This window comes from Orbicella faveolata, unplaced genomic scaffold, assembly GCF_042242905.1.
Source record: "Orbicella faveolata isolate gen_17 unplaced genomic scaffold, um_ofav_v1 contig_34, whole genome shotgun sequence".
NCBI classification, from domain to species: domain Eukaryota; kingdom Metazoa; phylum Cnidaria; class Anthozoa; order Scleractinia; family Merulinidae; genus Orbicella; species Orbicella faveolata.
The window spans coordinates 32748334-32760557 of NW_028301563.1; the positions used below are offsets into that span (position 1 = coordinate 32748334).

General features: G+C 37.6%; 3 protein-coding genes and 1 pseudogene across 4 annotated transcripts in view; all 4 read left to right on the forward strand.

The window, feature by feature from the left end:
• The window catches only part of LOC149105822 (uncharacterized), a 71919-nt gene extending 64470 nt beyond the window's left edge, over positions 1-7449 (forward strand). Inside the window, exons 17-18 of the mRNA XM_089271545.1 lie at positions 5080-5313; positions 6115-7449. Of these exons, the coding sequence (XP_089127671.1) occupies positions 5080-5313; positions 6115-6458 (578 nt within the window). The 3' untranslated portion in view covers positions 6459-7449. The remainder of the gene's footprint in view (positions 1-5079; positions 5314-6114) is intronic.
• LOC149105821 (lipid droplet-associated hydrolase pseudogene) overlaps positions 1-11207 on the forward strand; it is an 80438-nt pseudogene extending 69231 nt beyond the window's left edge. The window contains exon 2 of the transcript XR_016201719.1: positions 10791-11207. The product of XR_016201719.1 is annotated as a lipid droplet-associated hydrolase pseudogene (transcript). The remainder of the gene's footprint in view (positions 1-10790) is intronic.
• LOC149105829 (E-selectin-like) lies at positions 1146-2487 on the forward strand. Its single transcript, XM_089271553.1, has 3 exons — positions 1146-1523; positions 1741-1863; positions 2314-2487. Exons 1-3 carry the CDS (start codon positions 1247-1249, stop codon positions 2463-2465), a joined length of 552 nt encoding a protein of 183 aa, XP_089127679.1. The 5' UTR covers positions 1146-1246; the 3' UTR covers positions 2466-2487.
• LOC149105830 (lipid droplet-associated hydrolase-like) lies at positions 9276-10025 on the forward strand. The gene is made up of 2 exons (XM_089271394.1): positions 9276-9291; positions 9439-10025. The coding sequence occupies exons 1-2, from the start codon at positions 9276-9278 to the stop codon at positions 10023-10025; spliced, it is 603 nt and encodes a 200-aa protein (XP_089127520.1).
• Positions 11208-12224: the final 1017 nt, after the last annotated feature.

Here is a 12224-nt window from a genome sequence, read left to right on the forward strand (position 1 = left end):
TATTGCAAGGTTGGTATCTTTTACGTCTTACCAGAGAGCTTGCCTAGAATTACTTTTTTAAAAATTTTAAAAGTTAGGGTTAGTGTACGGATCCCACAGAACAGCGTCACTTTAAACAATACTCACACAGTAGGTTACTATAAAATTCAGTTTGCTAGTGGTCAAAGTTGAATAACAGCCCGCTAACTTAATGAGAGTTTTTCTTTAGGATATCAGCTTCACTGAAGAGTACAACAGCACCCCGAATGTGTTTGTTTCCGCGAACCATTCGTCTAGCGGTGGAAATCGACAACCAGTACACAATGGAATAACTGCTTTTGGTGGAGGTAATTCTGTAACTTCATTCTAGGCATTTCCATAGCAACAACATTTTTGACACGGCAGTCGAACCAAATCTCGTCTATTTGAAAGAGTTCTTGGTTTCTTCCAATTTTTTCAGCGTGAGCATCAATGCAGAATTAGTATCGTACCCTTTTACATCCGTTATTTTCCATCAAATTGAATGCGGGAAAAATCGTGAAATACAAGATGGCCTCTCCAAGAGAGCCGAAGTCAGAATCGACATAAACATTTCCTGTTGAACAGAAAGTTGAAGGATACCTACTAGATGCAAATGACTTTGCTTTTTCTTCCGAAGATTAAATAATATTTCAGAATATCACCGTGAGCGTTGTGAAAATTATCTTTTCGACTTCAGTTTAGAAGACCACTGATTATTTTTGTTCCTCTCTTTTTTGCAGTACATCAATACGACCGGTGTGCGAGTTTGTTTAAAACAGTTGTACGACACAAAGTATGATCCACTGTCTATCTCATACACTGTGCTCTCAGGTACGGACAAAATAATTCATCGTTAGTTTTCCTAATGTCTTTATCAGTAGTTTAGCTCATTTAGTACTCATATTTTAGTAACTTCTGTCCCTTACGCTGTTAAAAATAAGATTTTATCAGGCTATTTCTTGGATTTGATTGCTAGAAGTTAGTTTCATAGCAAATGACTTTCAATGTTTCAGTCAGGAGTAAAAATGCCAAAACCGGTGAAGGCTTTGCAGAAACATGACAAAACAACTATTTCCTTTAAAAACACTTAAGACATTCTTAATGATTCCTCTTATTTTTTATTGATTTATTTTTGTTTACATCTACAGACATTTGCCAGCCAGGATGGACTTACTTTGGCGGTTATTGCTACTTTTCAAGCCCCGCATGCACAACATGGTTGACTGCTGAATCAAACTGTTCTGAGATGAACTCTGATCTGGTGACTGTGCACAACCAGGAGGAAAACGTATTTATTCAGCACCGTCATGCTGGCGATAGATCGTGGATAGGGCTGAATGACCGCAGTGTTGAAGGCTCTTTTGTGTGGACAAACAAAGAAATTAACAGTTTTAGGTTCTGGGCTCCAAAGCAACCAAACAACTGGAACAACGAAGACTGTGTGCACACTCTTGGCGTGAGGCATGGATACACTTGGAATGACGTGCCATGCGATAACTGCTTCAACTTTACTTGCTTTACAGGTGATAAATCTCTTGCTCAATGCGGTTAAAATACATCGTAATGTACAAGTAAAAAATAGCCAACTCTCCAGAATTTAGCAAGGATAATCTTGTGCGTTCAAAAAGGTTCCATGACTCATTTTCAAAATAATTTGTTACAAGCCAGTACTGTAAACATTACTCGTGCATTTGATGACTATTTCGTTTTTTTTTTTTTCTTCAAATTTAATTTTTGCAGATCTGGAAGAATGCTCCACCAACACTCATAACTGTGACGTGAATGCAGATTGTGGGAATACCGTGGGCTCATATTCCTGTAAGTGTAGAGCTGGATACACCGGAGACGGAAAAACTTGCAATGGTAAGAAATCTACCAACCAACCATCAAACAAACAATTTTTGATGTTGATACTGAATTTAATAACAATCTCACTTTATTTTCAACAACTATGAAATTTGTCCTGCATTGATAAGTTTAGAAGAAAAAAAAATGTAACCAACCGCTCTTGTGCAATGAGAAGGCCGATAGAAGAAAGGTTCAACCCTTTAATAACTTTATTTTTTAACAGTTTCGAAGCCTGCGCTAATGGCTTATAACCAGGATAATATAAATCATCGAATAGTAGAGAATGAGTTAGAGAATGTGGAAAGTAAAATAAATCGTTTTTTCATTAAAACATTTGGTGCTTACCGTAAATTTTCGACGGATTGTTCTCAAGCTGTATGCTTCTTTTTTTTTAGTTTCGGTGAAATGGTCAGACTAACGATAACTCAACGTTTATCCATATTTACTCCTTTAATCTTGCTTTAGACATAGATGAGTGCTCTTCAAACTCTCATAGCTGTAATGTGAATGGTGTTTGTAACAATACTCGTGGATCTTACACTTGCGCGTGCAAACCTGGATACTCAGGAGATGGCAAAAATTGCTCTGGTAAGTTATATCTGCTCAACAAGAACTAAAAAAAAATACTGCGAAATTAAATGAAATGACGCCACATGAAAATTAAGCTATACGCCTACAGTGTGGGACGAGTTTTCCTCTGCTCCTAATTTTTGCGATTTTCAAGTTGCATTTTTTTCCAGGATTCGCAAACACAATTTTACTCCATTGTCGAAATCATACAAACACGGACTCACATGCAGAATCTTGTTGATGCCATTTATTTAAAACGTCTCTTCAAATAAAACGATGAAATTGCCCATGGTACAAGGCAGGTGTAGCTGTTAAAACTTGACAGAAAAAGCTCATCTGAAGGCACTACCAGCCACACTGGGGCAGGACGTAATTGTTCCAGAATGACTGGCTACTTGATTACCGTGAAGGTAAAGTTTGCATACGAGCCAAGTGGCCCATGTTCTCAGGCCGGAGCAAGAAGCAACAACGAATGTTTGTACTTCCTCCTCTATGGTATGCTAGCCCATCGCAGGGTTACCCCAACATTTATTCCGCCGGTACCCATTTATACACCTTGGTGGAGAGAGGCATTGAGAGAGTTAAGTGTCTTGCCCAAGAACACAACGCAATGTCTCTGGCCAGGTCTCGATCCTGAGACGAGTGTATTAATCATGCATGAGTCTACCGCGCTTTACGGCGCATTACAACTTACCATGTAGTGCAACTAAAAACGCAGCAAATGCCACTTTTTCAACATTACAAAATTCACGGATACCCAGTACGAAAAACCAATCTTTCACAATCCCAAAATTAGTTCCCGTAAAAAAAGCAAAAAATATCGCCGATCCGAAAAATTAAACTCCCCAAAAAATGTCTTGCCACACGGTAACCAATTTACAGCATGTAAAATATATTTATGATTTTGAATGAGCTCGCTCTCATAAAGGCTTTTGTTCTTGGGCCATCGTAGTTTAACGAGGAATAAAACACAAATAGCGGTGACAAACATATTAAACTTACGCATTTTAATAACTTGACTTTTATTGTTTTACTGTTAAGAAACAGATGTTTCTTAATCTCGTTTCCAGACCCCTTATTTACATTTCATATATAGTTTTCAAAAATTGTAACGGTCTTTATTCCACTTTTGAAAATGTATGTTGCGTAGCATACGAAACGTCAAGTTATTAAAATGCGTAAGTTTAATATGTTTATCACCGCTATTTGAGCTCACTCTCGTTTTGAATGTAACATAAAAAAGAAAAAAAAATGGATGTTTATTTTGGCTCTATTCCAGGAAAAAACCTCAAGGGTATAAACCATAGATCCCAAAAAAATGACATTTCTCATACGTTCTTTAGAAAACGGGTTCTTTTGATATGCAAACATGTTCTATTGACCAGGAACAGCAATATGACTGCCATGTCAACGCTCAACAACAAGGATTATTTCTCTTAAGAGATTTATTAATAAACATGGTGAACCTCTATTCACGACACGTACTATCAAATTTACGATAAAGTACTACTAAAGTACTACCAACGAAAACTCCTTACTTTAGAACATAAAACACTTTTTGTGACAAAGTACAACATAATTTATGTTTGTTTTCTTTCTCTGCCCTGTTCATTATTACCCACAGATATCGATGAGTGTGTCAGCGGTGTACACGACTGCCACCGTTCAGCTTCATGTACAAACACTGTAGGATCATACACATGTACGTGTAACCATCCTTTATCAGGAGACGGAAAAACCTGCAGGTACACCGCGGCAGGTGAGTATTTCACGTTGATTGTACTTCAATTCAGACTGCAGCGGTCAGAATTAAGCTCAAGTTGTCCACCAATATGATGTCAAAAAACAAACAAAAAACCCTGAGATTTTGTCTTCATTACAAACTGCTTTCTTCTGTGAAATGCTTTCAAGCAAAGCAGTTCCCCAAAACTAATTCGTGAATGGTGCATCTTAGCGGTCACTAGTTCAAACCTCGAACCGCTCAGGGACCAATCAGAATTCTCATTTCCATCTGGGATCAGTTTGCCATATTGCAAGGACTGTTAGTGTTGCAGTTAAAAGAAAACGCGAGTCATTAATGTAGTTTCCTATCTCCTCGCTACTACAGACACGCTTTGACATTAACATTAACCACACTTAGAAAAGAGAGGGGTGGGTGTGGAGCGGAAACAGCCTACGTGGACTCTAACGATTAAAAACTTTTTTACAAAATTTCAATATTTACAAAAGCTATCAAATTTGGTGACTTTATCTGTGCTGGTTTTTCCATTGAGAATTCTGACGTCGGCTTGAGCATTGGTAATAATATTACGTTTTCCTCATAAATACTATCCAAATATTGTCCTCTTCAGGATTTAAAATCATCTATTGAGAGTATTGATCAATGCGACCCAAACTTTAGAACGAGATATTCCAAATAAAAAATATTTTGATTTACACGGTGGCATAAAACGACCCCATATGAAATATGTTTCCGAACAAACAGTACATCCAGTTTAGTTAGCGTCACGTTTATGGTGCAAGCAATGATGGTCATCTTATAACTGGTGAACATGACAGTGTTATTTATTCTTAGCAAAACCAACTTTCAACATGGTCCGCTAAAACAAATGCTAGGTACAAAATGGATCCAAAGAACGTTCTTGTATGTTATTTTTGCAGCGGGTCTTAAATATTCCAGCATTGTGGGAAACAGCCAGAAGTTTTTGACATGGCTGGATAAATGGTTAAAGCCTGTGACGCGGCAATCTTCTTACTGGAATCGCTGTTACCAGGCAACTGTAAATGGCTGGTCATCCTCTACCTTCCATTCAAAGTGTGACGGCAAAGGTCCATCTGTCACAATCATTCGTGTTGGAAAATATATTTTTGGAGGATACACAAGTCTCTCATGGAGTAAGTGACATGATCAGTTTCATCTTATAACAGGGAACCCAAGCGCAAGCTGTGAGTCAGCCATGATCATATTTCGCAATAGCGGTCACGGAGAAATATGGGAAAAGGGTTTTAAAAAGAATTTTAAAAAATAAATATTTACAATATGATGTGGGATAGTTAAGTGCTAGAAAATTCCTAACCAAATGCCTTTTCTCACTTCCATGGTGTATTAAAATTTTACTTGCTGTGTTTACGCACCTCTTTTCTGATTCGTGACGGTTTTAGGGAGATATCGGGAGGGAACGACTTTATAGGAAGCGGTACAACGGCTTCGAATCATTAATCATGGAAACAAAAAAGGGTAATACCAAAGAAAGGCAAATAAGTCAACGATACTAAGAATTTTCTGGATAACTCATGGAGATAAACAGGCCGATAGAAACACTTGCATTTTTTAAAAACACCTTGGTGTTCCTGGCTAAGTGACAGCTTTACAGCTCGATAAAAATTTTATGAAATTTATAAAATAGGGCATGAAACTCATGTTCAGTCTGAAATCGGGGCAGCTGTTTCCAGTCTCCCACGGGCTTGCTTTTCCCAGAATTGAAATTATTAAAAACTCAGAGGACATTTAACATACAGGAACCAGAGAACTTAAGATTAACACTACAAGAAATAATACCGAACTATGAATAATAGTCAATTTTCGTGAGGCAATCAAATTAACGTTGTCGGTAATACTTCATTACTAAACTGTCCAAAGTGTCAGTAAACATTATTAATGTTGGACTTCTTTTTCCATTGTGTATTTCAAATTAGGCTCCAGTTGTTCCTGGCACTACGATTCAGCAGCCTTTCTCTTCTCATTGGTTAACAAGCCTGGTTGGCAGCCACTAAAGCTAGATCAAACAGGGCAGTATAGTTATCAGAGAAGCCATTCCATCTACAGCTGCTCTGATCGTGGACCATCATTTGGAGGAGGACACGATATTCACATTGCCAACAACGCTGCATCAAACACCAACTCTCACGCTTCAAACCTTGGATACACTTACAGCCCGCCACCTGGCAACAGCTATGGATCCTCCTTCACACAATCATTCCTGGCAGGTACTTCCTCCTTCCGACCTGACGAAGTCGAAGTCTTCTATGAAACTACCTAAAGGAATCGCGGAGCTCGGAGTCTTAGTTTTACACACCCTGTTCAGTAAAAGTAAACCTCTGCAAATATAGAAGGGTATATACAAACTGTCGGTAAATTATAGAAGTCCAATATGATCAGAAAATTTCAATATCACCGATGATATGTCAATCAATAGGTTAGTATAAAATCGAGTAGTCACGTATCCTTAGTCTAAGATAAACAGTTTACTTTGAGCTTATTTCTTTGGTAATTGCCATTAAAGGATAGTTTTACGGCTCCGTGTTATAACAAACTATAACGTTAGCCGAGCTAATGACTTCTGCGAGAACTGAATTTCCTTTCAGACTTTCACCTCAGTCACGGTAACGAGGCAATAGGAGTAACGTTTCTCATTAGAATTCCTTTCGTATGTTTTAATTAATACATATATTGTTTAGCCACCAATCGAATAAAAGTAGATAACGCGTGTGTGTGTCCGGAGTAAAACCTTAGCGGCCGAATAAAAAAAAAATTAAAGTTAACTGACTAAACTGAATTCAAAGTTTTGCTCGATAAATCCGTTGACATCTTTAGTAAAATTTGGGCATCAGTCATTCTGGTTTCACAAATCATAGTCTGTAGTTGTTGAACTACATGTGGCTCAGTAAAAAATGAACAAGGTAGTAGTTTATAGTCACGCTATAACTTGTACACGCGCTGAACCGTGAAATTATCCCTTAAGAAGGAGAATCTTGATGCTGAGTTTCAATTGTTTGAATTCCACGAACATTATACCAGGATAAGTTGCAAGTTACAGGATTCCAGCTGTTTTTGATTTCTTATTTTATTCAAGTAAAGTGAATTTAGAAAAAGTAGATTAAGAATTTAAGATAGAGAAGGCATTTATTTCATTCGTTTATAGTAATTATGAATTGTCTTTTGAGAGTGCTTACGTAGAAAATAGATACAAAAAGTGTCAGACACACCGATATAAAAGCTCGTAGCAATAAAATTGATCAGGGTGAAAATAACGCGTTGTTTTATGTTTGTTTTCGTTTTCATCTAGTTGAAAATAATATTTTTAACACTTGGAATGCGAATTCCGTATGTCCAGTTGCCTCTGTGAAACCCGCCTTTAGAGAATCATGGTATTTGTATACAAAGTTTCCAATCAAGTCTTGAACTTGAACTTGATTACCTGGCGCGATTTATTGAAGAAATTCGAAATTCTACCCGCACGAACGTTTTTCTTTTTAGTTGGGGATTTAGCTATTTGAAAGAGAAAACAAAACTATATTATTTGAGATACATCGTCATTTTAATTTTACTTGAAAAACATTTTTAGCATAATGATAGTTATTGATGATAACTTACACAGAAACAAGTTCCTCAGCCTGGCTTAGCTCATGCGTCATACATGTCGTGGGTCATCAAGACAAAAATTAATGTACAAGGATATTTGCTAATTATTCACAGCCATTGGTTTTCTAGACTCAGCACTGCAGGATAAAATACAGTGGTTACGATGCACACTGTATTTGAAGAGGAAGTTTTGCAAAAAAAGAATACATATAAGCACTGTATTTTGAGCATTTCAAAATAGGCTTAATGTAGAGCTCTCGTTTAGTTGTTCTGTGTCCTCCGTTAGCTTTTAGAATTTACGTGAAGTGTTTGATACCTAACCAAATTGCGATCTATTTAGCTCTACATATAAAAGAAAGAAAGTACAAATGCGACCTACATTTAGTAGTTTACAATAACAGTCTTTACTTTCGAGTTTACGCACCTCTGAATACGCCGCTTTTTTCGATCGAATTTGGCCGATTTGCGACATCGAAAAGAAAAAAAGTGCGTGAAAAAAAAAACAAAAAAACAATCCTAATTGATTGATCGTACTTAAACTCTGATGGTGAAAAATTAGTGAGTGACCATTCAATTGAAAGCTATTGCGCAGTACTTTCATGTGGTACTGTTTATTAAGCATGCTGTACAAGGTGGTTCTAACTTTTAAGTCTGTGGATGAAACCCTAGTGTGTGACCATTCAAATGAAAGCTATTGAGCAGTAATTTCATGTGGTACTGTTTATTATGCTGTACAAGGTGGTTCTAACTTTTAATTCTGCGGATGAACCCTTAGCGTGTGACCTTTCAAATATATGTTATATCTGTTATAAAGAGAGGACGATGACTGATCCTCTCTTGATATTAGCTAGCCGACACCCAACTCAATATTTATATTAATAAACATAGTCTTCTTCTTGGAATAACCTTCAGAAGGAGCTGAGTCTAGATTCTGAACTCTAAATTCAATGCCTGCTGGTGCTGCTCACAAAAATGTTTATAGATTCTGGTTAGAATTCTGCTCGGTGAAATAGTATTTTTATCCTGCTTGTTCGACCTAAATATTGGAATTTCAATAAATGTGATTCTATAAAATTTTCACTCTTTTACAACGCTGCAATGTAATTTAGCTTAGTATATTTGTTGCACCCCGAAAAAAGCAGGTGTCTTATTACACCTCTACCTCCCCATAACGGCCACCTCTCTGTCCCTAAGGTGGCCGTTATGGAGAGGTTTGACCGTATAGCGGTTGTATGTGGTTAGAAATATTACTAAGTGTCCATTTTCAGTGGGTGTCCACCTATGAGGCTGGATATCCTTTTAGGGGTTAAAAGAGCGGTTTTGGTTCCTCTAAAGGTGCTCAGCCTCAAATGGGTCACAGCGGAAGCTTTTGCATTACCTTTTAGGGTATTGAGCAGAAAAAAATATGTCAGGAAATCTTTGACTCATTTACAATCGTCTCTATCGCAGCTATTAAAAATTCTTGAAGTGTCAATTAATGTGTTGCTTTAGAATTATGGTACCTCTTAGAGGTAAAAAAAGTTTAAAGTTATCCCCACAAAACAGGATCTTGGTACCCCGGCTTAGGGGTTCGTTTCAAAATTTCTCGCAAGCACGCTCCATACTTTTTATATGGGAGTCTCCCGGGATTTAATGGTATATGTCATTTCCTTTTTCAGGTCATTCCCCAACAAACGATTATCCCGCGAATCCAAGTCCAATTGATGCAACTGAATCAAACAGCTTTCCACTCAGTCTTGATGAACAAATCATGCACAAGAAGATATTCTTAGAGGAGCACATTCCATCACAATCTAAAATAATACTTATTGGACATTCCATAGGAGCTTACATAATACTTCACCTTCTTAAAAACTGTAATAGAGCTACAGATGTGACCAAAAGTATTCTATTGTTTCCGACCATCGAAAGAATGGCAATATCGCCCAGTGGCAGATATGTTACTCCGATGGTGACATATTTTAAGTGGTTTGCAATAGCTGCAGTCACTACTTTTTCTTGTTTACCTGAGTTTGTTAAAAAAGGACTTGTCCAGTGGTGGTTGAGCAGCAGGAAGAACTTAATGCTGAGCTCGGTGGACTCAGTGCTCAAGCTTCTTACTCCACAGTCTGTAAATGGTTGTTTGACAATGGCACGTGATGAGATAAAAGAGGTAGTTGACCCAGACGAAGAGCTATGCTATAAAATAATCCCTGGTCTGCAATCTGCAGTCTCCAGTCTGCGTTTTACACTCACAACGTTTTGAAATTTCATTTTAGAAGTTGGTATTTAGATTTGATCACAAGTGAAGCTTAGAGAGCTGGGAGGGCGACTGAATACAAAGCATGCATTTTATTTGCAGCACGAGTGAGTGAGAGCAGGTGAAATCCGGCTCGTACCAGCCTTATTCAACAAAAAGAGGCATATGACTGTTAGAAAGTCTACAGTATTAAACATGTACATGTAACATGTCAGACTAGGAGAAAGTAGACTGTACTGCCCAGTAGCTTTCATTTAAGTGGTCACACACTAAGTTTTCATCCTCGCATTTTTTATTGAAGTCTAAGTTCAAAGACACAACTGACTGAAAAGAATCTACACATTTACTTAATATTGATTGAGAGGAACTTTAAAAACAGCACACTCCTAGAGTGTCAAATTTCAAATAAAAAGGAATGAAATTTAATGTCACTTTCCAAAAATAAATATTAAAAAAACAAATAGTATTATATGAAAGTGCTGTCTTTTAAATGGTCACCCACAAGAGTGCGTTCCATAGACTTAAAAGTTAGAACCACCTTGTACAGCATAATAAACAGTACCACATGAAAGTATTGCTCAATAGCTTTACTTTGAATGGTCACACACCAGGGTTTCATCCATAGATTTAAAAGGTAGAACCACCTTGAACAGCACAGTGCTTAGTTCTCATCTGAATGGTCAGAAACGCTCTAGGATGCAATACAGTCCTTGACGCAAACAATTGATAATGGACACCATTGTTTCTGACATTAATAATTTTCTTTCTCAGGTGATTGAACAAAATTTGAAGAAGTTGATATTTTACTATGGAGCGACTGACCATTGGGCACCAGTCTCCTATTATGAAGACATGAAAAAGAAGTTTCCTGAAGGGGAGATATATCTTTGTGAAAGGAAGTTTAAACATGCATTTGTTTTGGAATCTTCAGAGGAAGTCGCTGAAATGGTTGCACCCTGGATACAAGATGTGATTGTACAGGACTGGCAACAAGGGCTGTAAGCCGTAACACCTGTTACGGCTGAGTATGTTGGGCCCTTGATGTTATCACAGGCGGCCCAGCTGTTGAATACGATTAATACGTGACATTATGCTGTTGGCGATTGCGTTACAATTTAAGCCGTTTACAAGACAATGTATTAGAATGCTTCGAAAATTACTCTAAATGCTACGTGTAGAAAATAGTTTTACTTCCTGTTGGTTTCCTTCACGTTTCTCTTTAGGGGACTATCTACATCCTGCCAGACCCTGATACACATGCCTTCTTCTGGCCGGCACGTGTTATCATAGTAGTCCTTATTAGCTTCTAGCTTGCTCTTCGGCCATCGTAGCTTGATTAAAAATGTAAAACAAACAGCGGTGATAAACATTTTAAAAACATGCAGTTTATGAACTTGACGTTTTGTATCCTAATCAACATACACTTTCAAAAGTATCTCCGTTAAATTTTTTTGGAAAGCTATTTATACTGTATCAATGGGGGTCTGGAACCTAGACACAAACACATCTGCAGTAGAAAAATAAGACTTCTCAAACGGAAACTGTCTGTAAAGTGAACTATGGAAAAGCTTTCGTAGTAAAGTAATAGCTTTTCACTGCTGACATTGACATTGACATTGTCGATTCATGCACGCGAGCGCGCGCATGAATCGGTTACTGGGCGCTCTTAAAAGGTGGACAGAAGCCAAAGAAAATTCAGAAAAGATAAAGTAATAGATCGGATTACCAAAATTCTTAAAGAAGTTTAACTAAGCCTGCTCGAAATTCTTCCTGCAGGACATTTTTAGTAGCTGACTGCCGTAGCCGGAAATACCCGAAGACTAGATTTGCCTGTTCAGTAACAATTCAAAATTCAGCTGAGATATAATAACAAAAAACCCCCTGGTCCAGTTCTAAGCTTTATCATATCGCTGAACACACGTTACAGCGAGCAAATGAACAAATGTCCCTAGGAAGTCCTTTGGCAGTTTGCGGTCTCAATCAAGTCAAAAATTACATGTGTTCGTAAGTTTGACAACTCCTTGAGCTATGCAGTCGACGGCGTAAAGTGCTTTCTTTTCTTTCACTGTGCGTAGAAAATGTATGTTCTATTTCCGGCTTTTTAAAATAAGTAATGTCTTCCAAAATGTATCTCTACCACTTCACAGGAGACTGTTGTCTGCAACTGCGACTACTATTTTTATATTTTCCCAGAAAACTGTCCTT